At 42.5% G+C, this 10,855-nt stretch overlaps 1 protein-coding gene across 1 annotated transcript; it reads right to left on the reverse strand.

Annotated features, from left to right (window-relative positions):
• Positions 1-8,232: 8,232 nt before the first annotated feature.
• Positions 8,233-10,168, reverse strand: LOC127684985 (seminal vesicle secretory protein 3A-like). Its single transcript, XM_052181730.1, has 3 exons — positions 10,096-10,168; positions 9,144-9,864; positions 8,233-8,287 (listed from the first exon to the last, which is right to left on the reverse strand). Exons 1-3 carry the CDS (start codon positions 10,166-10,168, stop codon positions 8,233-8,235), a joined length of 849 nt encoding a protein of 282 aa, XP_052037690.1.
• Between the last annotated feature and the right edge of the window lie 687 nt (positions 10,169-10,855).

A 10,855-nucleotide genomic window follows, 5' to 3' on the forward strand; every position in this document is an offset into this window, starting at 1 on the left:
GGATTAGAGAGACTCCTCAGAGACCACGTAGCTCTCCTATCTCAGACTTGACAATCTGGTATTTTTTATCCATGTTCCTTCTTCTTCAGCACAGTATGAAAGAATGGATTTCCTTGTGACATTTCCTTATGCGACATTTCGTGTACTTGGCTCATACTCACCCTCCCCTTACCTTGTCTTGTTCTCTCTTCCACCTCTTACTGGTCACCGTCCTTCTCCCAGAGTCCCTCTTCTGTGCTCATACATACATCACTGTATGAAATTCTCAAAAAGAAATCTCATTATACTTCTCACTGAGATGTGTCTCTGATGACAAAGGATGGTGGACATTTTCCATTAGTTTGCCTGCCAGTTGTTCTTCATCTTAGGAAAACAAAACCAAAGAACTTGTTTTATTTTATTTGTAACTGTGTGTGCCTAGAGTATGGATGTGTACCTTGCATACAGTGGAGGCCCCCAGAGGTCAGAAAGGGGTGTCAAACACCGCAGAACTGTTGGTGTCTGCGTAGGTGAAGGTGTATGTGGTTGTGAGCTACTGTTCTGACCCCTCCACTTCATCCTTTGAAAAGTGTCTGTCTAAAGGATTTGCCTGTGTACTGATCGATGATTTAGGTCTTAGGGTTAAATTTCTGTGTGCTAAATACCTCCTAAATAGAAATGCCCCAGAGATGTAGCTGTCAAGGACTTTCTCTGTTTTGTATGCTGTTTTTTTTTTTCACTCTTAGCATTATTTATTCTGGTCTGCAGAATATTTCTAATTTGATGCAATCCAAGTTGTTGTGTCTTACTCTTCTTTCCGAGCTGTTAGAGCCCCTCCAGAGCAGCTCTTTCTGTGCTCACACACGGAAGCGTTTTACTCCAGCAGTTTTGAGTTTCGCATTTCACATCACCATCTTAGATCAATTTGGAATTATCATTTATTATTTGCCTTATTTTTTTAAAGAAGTAGCATACAGAGGACCTGGGTTCAATTCCCAGCACCCATGTGCAGCTTACAACTCTCTGTTACTCTAGTTCCAGAGGAATCTGACACCCTCACACAGATATACATGCAGGCAACATACCAGGGCACATGAAATAAAAATAAAGTTTGAAAAGTAGCACACCACGTGCTCTGCTTCATTTGGGCATTTTATTTCTTTTTGTGGTTAAGAATTTTAATCCCTTTTTTCTTAACATCTAACCATTAAAGACAAACGCATAAACCATTAGTGTAAAAACATTAATATTTGTCACTACTGAGAAATACACTATTTTGTGAATTTAGTTATTTGACATTTTTATGTATGTATAAGATATTTTCTAGCTATATTCTCTCCATACCCTCGCTTATCACTTTTCAAGTTTATCAACTCCTTCCCCTACTTAAAAGTCCCTCTTTTGGATTTGTGGTTTTGGTTTGTTGTGCGACTCACTGACCAAGCATGGGATTAGGATTATACTGAAGCCTGTTGGGACCGTCAGGGGTTACACAGCAGAAAGCAGTGAGGTCCCCTTTCATTTAACCAATATAGAGAAAATGGTTCAGAAGTGAAGGTTAGGACCCTCTGAGTCCCTCCTACAATCCTTTTCTGGCTGTTGATGGGCCAGTTCCTGTGCAGGCTTAATGCAATCATCTACGGTTGTGTAGAGTTTATGATTGCAGTGTTTGTGGGTTTTCTAAAGGATGGCATTTGTTAGCTCTGACCACCTTCTCACAGCTCCTCTAGCCCTTTCTTCCATCTTCCACAGTTCCGGGTATCTGTTCCCTATTGATTATAATCTATCATAATGCATATTTTACTCTACCAGAGTGATCTGGTTTTTTAAAAATGAATAGAGGGTGTAGCTTGTATTTTATTTATTAATTTTGATTAATTAATTTTATAGTTCCCCACGTACTCCTCCCAGTTTCTTCCCATCTTCTCTGTCCACTGGATCCACTCCTTTTCTGCCTCTCATTAGAAAAGAACAGGCTTCTAGGAGATAACAACCCGGATGTGATGGCAAAGATGTGGAACCATACATAGATATTTGCCCCCAGTTTGGAGGCATCACTGAGTGGCATGTGATGTCCATTCTCACCTGAGGTCAATCCTGAGGACTGAATAGCATCACACCAGGAAGGACAGAGAACAATACAATGAGTCTAGATCCCCGGAAACATCAATAAGTTACTAAGGGCACTGTGTGAAGTAATATATCCTGTCCTCTTTGAATACATGATATATAAACATGCTGAATAATTTTTATCTAGTAAAATAACATCTGAATTTAATTTTTGACAAGAAACCAAAGCTATAATAGTATTAACTGTCACTTGTGTTGCACTTTTAATATTTAAAATATATTCTAAATATGACTGGGCTTCTTCATTGGAAAGAGTTATGCAGTGGAAAGTTACAAATGGAAATGCTCACTGCAATGAGCAAGGACACTGTTCATGACAAAGGATCCTTCCTGGGTAAAAGTCAGGCCAAGTTATCCTGAAAAAAGCAGCAGAGCAGACATGCCCTGGCCCTGGGCACAGCACATCCATGTGCATGCATGACATCCTCACTACCGGTATCCTTTCGAGATAGGAGCAGGTTCCTTCTCTTTCTATAATGACCAAAACCTTAGGAGGGAGCTTAAATGATTTGCCAGATTGGACAGTGAATGTTGGAACTAGCATTGTACAAAGATGTGCACACACCTCCGTATGTGCTATGTGCACACTGGTGCAGTGTGCTGCTGTTGTTATGGTGTTTCCCCCTCTACAATCAGTCAATGCATATCTGTGCAAGGCATGCTGGTCTCCAGAAACCCAGCCAACCAAGGAACAAATCCAGTTCCTTTTAACCAGTTGAGTTCAATTGCCCTTCATCATGCCGATTACAAGAAGAGTCGCTGAGTGGCATGTGGTGTTTACAGATGTTCACTGCTCACCTGAGGTCAATCCTGAGGTACTGTGTACAAGGGCAAATGTTCATTCTCCATTCTGCTGTCATCCATTCACATGAGACGATAAGATGAATGAAGTTACCTGACTTTTCTCAATCAGGTCACCTGATGATCTGGGAACAAGGAAAAGGAGAGAGCTGCTCCCCTTTGTCACACAAGTGATTCTCAATACAGAGGTCAAAGTGCACATCACACACCAGTCACTGTTGTGATGGAGAGGTGCTGACAGGTTGGGGATACGCAGTACTAGACACGTCAAACTCTAACAAAAATTAGTTGGCTGACTTTGGTTGTCATGAAACTCATTGACAGCTTCAGTTGTGGAATTATCTTGGTTGAGTGGCCTGATGCTACTCGTGGGTCTGGGAGGTCTCCAGCCTGTTCTCACAGGATGTGTCCACAGAACCTTTTGGGAAGACACTTCTCAGCATAAGCACACACTGGTGAAACATGAACACCAAAGATGTGTTCACAGCATTTTGGGGGCAGCATGAAAACAACTCTCACTGCTGTTCTACATTTTCCTCCTGAGCTCAGGAGTTTATAAAGAAATGCTATTAAGTCCTACCTTTGAGAAGCATTTGTTAATGCAAGAGGAAGATGGGAACTGAAGGAGAAAGAGGCTGCTGTGAGGTGTCAGGGAAGGATGTCCCTCTGCCCAGGGCAGATATGGAGAGTCATGTGTGAAATTCCCAGGCTGTGTAATTACTGACACGAGCTCCTCTTTGTAGCCCATGTTTTGATGTTCATTTCTGTTCTTCATCCTTATGTGCAAGCAACTAGATGATAACCATTTAAACTTTGGAAAAAAGATAACAACTGAATGTGACAAAATAAAATATAGTAAGATAAAACAAAAACTATCATAGTGAAGTTGGCATGGCAACCCAGCAGAATGAAAAAAGTCTCAGGAGCAGACACAAACGTCCGAGACCCACTCATTCTCAGTCAGGGATCTCATAAATAAACTCAGCTAGTAGCTATAATATACATGCTGGGGACCTAGCACAGACACGCGTAGGTTCTGTCCTTGCTGCTTCAGTCTCTGTGAGCTCATAAGCACCTCCCTTAGTTGATTCAGAGAGCCTTATCTTCCCAATGGCTTCCATCCCCTCTGGCTCTTACAATCTTTCCACCTCCTTTTCCACAGGGTTTCCTGAGATCTGAGGGGAGGGGTTTGATGGAGACCTTCAATTTAGACTTCCCCTCCACATAATGTCTGGCTGTGAGTCTCTGCATCTGTTTCCCAAGATGACATTTTGTTAAGGCACACTCCTTGCAATGGTTAATTAACGTCAACTTGATATAACCTAGAGTCACCCAAGAAGAGAGTTTCGTTGAGGGATTATGTAGATCAAGTTGTCCCGTGAAGATGCTTGTCAGGGATTGTCTTGATTCTGTCTAATGTGGGAAGCTCTGGCCCACTGTGGGTGGCACCATTCCCTAGGTTTGGCTCCTGGGTGGTAGAGCAGAAAGAGTAAGTGTAGAGAAAGCAAGTGAACAAACAGTAAGCATACGTGCATTCATTTCTTTCTGGTCCTGACTGAGGTAAGTTGTGACTAGTTGCCTTAAATACCTACCTTGCCTTTCCCACAATGATGGACAATAGCCTAAAACTGCAAGTTCAAACCTTTTCCCCTAAATTTAAAAATCAACGTATTTTATCACAGAAACAGAAATGAAATTAGAACCCCTCATCTTACTGGAATGGTTGAGGTTTCACAGGTTAGCATATGAGACATGTTCTTCTGAAAACAAACCAAAGAAAAGAGAAAATAGTTGAACTGAGGATGGATGGACTTCTCTAGACTGGTATATCTCTGCAGGCATCAGTAGATTCAAGCATTTGGCATAGTCTTTTAAAATTCCTATCTTTTATTCTCAAGGTGAGGTTTTTTTTAATTTTCAGATTATAACATAATCATAACATCTCCCTCTATCCTTTTCTCCCTCCAAACCCCTATTACATACCCCCCTTTGATCTCTTTCAAATCCATGGGATCTTTTGCATTAATTGTCATGACATGCGAATATATATCTAATTATTTATATATATGTACATACACATATACACAATACATAATATACAATACACAGTACACATATACACATATACACATATACACATATACACATATACACATATACACATATACACATGACCTGTTCAGTCTATACAGTATTAAACATATGTATGTTTTCAGAGATGACATTTGACACTGAGTAATTAATTGGTGTGCTCTTCTCTGAGTAACTTTCTCCTGTTGTCAGCACTCCTTCATTACCTGTGGTTCTTTGTGTGGGATTTAGGCCCTGTAGGCCTTCTCCATCCACTTTGGCCTGTCTGTCAGTGCCATCCTTGTTTGGCTCAGGTTTAGGCAGGCATGTTGGTGAGACTTTATGTGTGTAACAACAACCAGAAGGACACAACAACTCTAAGAGTACCGTAGTGGTATAAATGTGTTGGCAGTAAGCAAGAGCTCCCTAACTGAATGTAAGGCCCGCTCAACAAGGAGGAAACCATGACTGGAAAGCCAGCCAGTGCTTCAGTGCTAATGATGGGTATTGGAGGGGAATGTACAAACACCACTTTATTAAAATTTGTAACAATAATCTCAACATTTGCCACAGTCCTCTGAAATACATCTCGTCTGACATTTCTAAGATGTTGGTTTCTGAAACCCTGCTAGGAAAAGGATCATAGGGTTGACCTCAGGTGGGGTACAGGGTACATGAGGAACTCTGCCACCCACTTTTTTAATTACTTTATTCATGTATGTACTGAATTTTGAGCATTTCTGCCCCTCCTCCAAATTTTTTTTCTTCTTCCCAACAATCTTCCTTCTGCCTTGATGTTTTTTCTGCCTTTCTCTTTTTTCAACTCATTAAGCTTGATTAAGTTTGCTCTGATGAATATCAGGGGGGGTTATTTATGGAACACAGGCAATTTAGAAGCTGCCCTCCACCCATACCCCTGAACTCTCTATAGACCTCATTAAGATCTTTGATCCACTTGGATCTTATTTTTGTGCACGGTGATAGACCTGGATCTAATTTTACTCTTTTGCACGTGGATGTTCAGTGTTTTTCTTTCCTCTTGTGTATTTTTTTTTTTTTTTTTGCCATTTTGGTGTTTCGGCTGTAGTTATAAGAATATGGGCAAAGAGAAGAACTTTTATTCACTGTTGGTGGGAATGCAAACACTCTGGAAATCAGTATTGAGAAACCTCAAAAGGCTAAGAACAAATCTGCCAAATGGCTCAGCACCCTACCCCACAGAGACTTGTTCTGCCATGTTCAGAGCCAGCATATTCCTAACAGCTAAGAAACTGAGTCAGCCAGAGAACCCCTCAAAAGAACGGAAAATGAAACTGTGTTTCATATATACAATGGGCAGGGGACTATTCCACTGTGAAGAAAAATAAAATCACAAAATTTGAAAGGTAAATAGATGGACCTGGAAAAGATGACACTGAGCAAGCTAACCCGGATGAAGAAAGACAAACACTGTGTGCTCTCTCACCTGTGGTCCTAGCTCCAAATCCTCGGGTGTGAGAATATAACATGGAATAACTGCAAAGCCCTGGGGCATATAAAGGAGTCGTAGGTGGAGCATGACGGGTGGGGTGAAAGGCAGAAGCTACAGAAAACATGGAGTGGGGGATGGGAAAAATGGGGAGGGGATTCCAATCCAGAGGAGGGATGGGGACAATGGTCAAGACAGACTGAGGGGAAGAGATGAGGGACAAATAAAACCAAAGTTGCTTGTTAATGCCTCAAGGAATCAATTTATTTTATATTTACCTAAAATTATACAACATATATGTATATATATATATATACACATACATACATATGTGTATATATTTACACACATAGATATGTATGTGTGTGTGTATATATATGTATGTGTGTATATATATATGTATTTGTATGTGTGTGAGTATATATATACTTACACACACACACACACACACACACACACACACACACACACACACACACAAGGAAGTTAAGCCACTTTGGGTTGACAGTGCTTACCATAAGGACCATATAATAATGGAAACCTCAGTCCCAGACATGAAACACTTTGTAATTATGCTTGGTCTGTGTAGCCCATGTCACTTCCAAGACAGTACAAACTATTGGTGTAGCTTACATTGTTATGTAAGCCCTTGTACCTTTCAGGAATTGGGAGTGGAACAAGGCACTGCACACTTAGGAGGCAAGACTCAGATGATTGACCTGGCTCTCACTGGACCTCTTGCCTTTGTCTTGGCCTCCATGGTACCAGAAAATGAGAGCTTCCAAGGGAAGGATGCAATTAAGCATCCTACCTTACTCAACAAGTGTGAACCACAGCAATGACCAGAATCTGTCATCTCTAAAGGGGCACTAAGTGACACTCATGTTGGTAACAGCTAACATATGTGTAGTCAGAGTGAGGTTCATTCATCAGGAGGGAAATCATGTCTGGTTCTGGGAACTTACGAAAGTCTCCGTATCTAGTGAGGCCATGGATCTTAGAAAAGAATCAGTTATCACCATTTTGCTAAACCAACATAATTGCCCTCAAACTTAACCTTATACCCACAGAGATGTGTAGCTGCCACTCCCAATTAAAGAAGTCTCTCTAACGAAATGGAAACCACCACAACTGGAAGCAAGGCAAAGATCAGTGGGGCTTCCCAACTCCAGGAACACATCACCGTTCCTGCCTTTAAGGCTCAGGGTACATTGGAGGTAAAAAGGCAACAGGACTGTGTGAAGAAGCCTACAGGGAAACAGTATCTGCTGGAAATTGTCTCATAAACAAGACCAAGATGAGGGCAGTATCAGTGTGTATACTGAAACAAAGGGGGAAGCCCCAAGGGTCCCATCCCCCAACAAGGAGCAAAGGCAACTCATGAAGAGTTGGAAGAGAATTGGCCTCTACCTGGAATGAGCCCCATAATTAGTTGTACAATTCAGAGCACTCATCCCTGAGATCATATGCACAAAAACAACATAGACTCAGCAAGTTGTATTTATATATTTGTGAATACACATACATATATAAGAATTAAAAACAATCCAAAACCCTTAAGAGTTGGGGTGGGGCATGAGAGAAGACAGAAAGTTGGAAAGTAAAAGAGCAGGGGTGGGGGAAAGTGATAAAATTCTATTTTAATTGAAAAAAAATTTTTAAAGCAACTGATGGCAGAAAGGCTCTGTTTCTTAGAGACCACCTGTGTGAGGTTGTTCCAACTTTAGAAAGTCTCAGGAAGGAAGGTGTGAATGAGTCATGGCATCTGTGCAAGGTGTTGAGGACTACAGGGTGGTCAGCATCTTCAGGACATCACAGTCCACACAGGTCAGGTGACTCCTATGGAGAGAAGACACAGATAGTAACACAGGTTAGTGAGGGCTAACAGACAGGCAACTGTGACCAGCTCCCTTCTCTGTTGGATCAACTTGAAGCCATTTGGGGTGCTGGCTGCTACTGACCACTGGACCCACAGTTCTGTTGCTTGCCCTCTCTTCACATGAGGTGCCCCTTAATGCAAACATGAAGGTAGCACCCCCTTCTCCTCCACAGGCTTCAGAATTCTCTCCTGACAAAGCAAGCACCCCTGTATCAATTCCTAAGCACCCTAGCGACTCAAGTCTCACAGCCCCTGGATCACAAACAAGGATGGTTCTTGGGGCTCCCGTACCTCCCATATTCACAAAGATGCTGCAAAAACCCTGTGGGTCTCTGGGCTCCAAATGATAAGTGTACCCTAAATGGCATTGAAGAACATTAACTGGTATGGGAAACAAAACCATCAACACTTTGTAACAATGTAGCAAGAAATAGAACCTTATGAATCCAAAGCATAAGAAGTTGCCAAAATACATCTTAAACTTGCATGATTGTGTAAGTGGAGCCTGTTGAAAAAATTAATGGCTACATGTGTAGAAAAAACTCACTAAAGAGAGATATTTGAGACACAGTGACAGTCAGGTAGCTTTCTCTGCCTCTGCCAGGTGCTTGATTCATTCAGCAGGGGATGGAGCTCAACTCCATAAGGTGTGCAACTCAGGACATCCACTGCTCTAGACACACTACCAATCCCACCGTGGGCCCAGGGAGTCCACCATGCACCACCTCCAAACACTGGGGAGGATGGCTCTCCTGTTTCCTAAGATACTTACCTCTAAATGTGTCTTAGTTCTTGGGTGGTTAATGAATGCATTACCCAGTGAAGGCGTCTTGGTATAGCACTAACCCTCCTTTTGGACAGTAGCACATCCCAGGGCTTTGGTGGAAAGATTTTGTGTGATGAACACTGCCCTGCATCTGCTCTTGATATTGCAGAAAGTAGCCATGATTGGGCTGGGAGCGGTATCTGAACTGTGGTAAGGATGCTGCCATTTTCCTGGACCGGCCGAGCTTTCTTTTGAGCCTGTGAACCTTTGCACGCTGTTGGCGCACTTGGGCCAGGTCTTCATCCAGGACATAGCCTTTGCCCTTGATTTGCTGAGGAATGTCTTCCCGGAGATTTAATCTTGCTTTGTAGGACTTCAGAGGGGTTCCGTGGGATTTCAGCTTGACTTGTGATTTCACCTGCCCTATGGTCTTTAGCTGGCCTGTTTGGGACTTGAGTTGGGCTGCATGGGATTTTACTTGGGTTTGGGATTTTATCTGTGACTGGGATTGCAGCTGGGATTGTTGTTGGGCAAGCTCATCTTCTTCATCACAAAGTATGTCTTCCTTTAAGCCTGTCTGTTCCTGGGAGCTGGGAGCCTCTCCCATGGCAGCAGCAGCAGCATCCTGGCCATATGTGTGCTGCTTAGTTTGCACAAAGATGCTCTCTTCAGGTGCCTCTTCCTGTTCTTCTTTGTGCCCGTAGAGAAATGGACTTTTCCCAATAAATATGAGTGGGGATGTTTTTACTAGGAAGTGTCCTTTGGTCCCACCTGCTAATGGATGACAAGAATCCGAGTTAAATTATCTGGACAGCTCCCTTTCAAGTCTTACCCCAGAATTTCCCCCATCAACCCACTGATGTACCCAGGTATGTGGATGTGGGTGGAGAAGACTCAAAGTCCATCAAGAAGATCACCCTGTGGAGGGATCGTCTCAGTGTCAGAACACCCTTTGGACATTCTCCCTGAGTGCCTCTCTGCCATGCTGCTCCCTGAACTCACCATAGAGTTCTATCCCGGCTGCTTTCTTCTCCAGAAGGAGGAGCAGAGAAAGGCTGAAGAAGATGGACTTCATCTTACCAGGAAGGCCTCCACTGAGAGCTCAGCTCATCTGCTCCTTTATATGTTCTTTGCTGGGTGCAGAAATGTGGCTGAAGTCACCAAAGGCATTGCCGGGCCTCACTTATCTGGCTTGCTGGCCTCTCTCTTTTTCTCAGTAGGAGATGTTGTAAACATTCCTAGAGTCTAGAGACACATGATGTCAGAAACTTTGTCACATGTCCCAGAAGACCTTTAAATCTTTATCATCCCCTCAAGATCATCACCTGATGTTTCCAGGAGTAATTCAAGGCAGAGATCCCAAGAGTAACCAGAGCCTTTCCAGGATTTAGTACTCAAGTGTGGGGTCTTGTCAACAGTATCTGAGCTACATACATACTGCACCAAAAACATAATATGCAGTTTTGTTTCTTTTCAAATGTCATGGACACAGATCTATTTCGGGTGAAAAGGAAACAGGAATGAAGATGAGTTTATGAAATCCAAAGAAAATTTCAAAAATAACCAAGATATACCTCCATAAAAGTAACTCTAAAAGCCTAACCTTATCACTACCCTGTGTGAGAATCCCCCAGTGTTTCCTGTCGCCAGTAGGTTTGATGAAAGACTCTGAGTGAAGTATGGTGGCCTTCATCTCCAGGTAGGAGAGCAGAGACATGCTCAAGAATGCTTCGTGCCCTAAGGATTCAGTAGAATCAGCATT

The sequence above is a fragment of the Apodemus sylvaticus genome, chromosome 5 (assembly GCF_947179515.1).
Source record: "Apodemus sylvaticus chromosome 5, mApoSyl1.1, whole genome shotgun sequence".
Taxonomy (NCBI): domain Eukaryota; kingdom Metazoa; phylum Chordata; class Mammalia; order Rodentia; family Muridae; genus Apodemus; species Apodemus sylvaticus.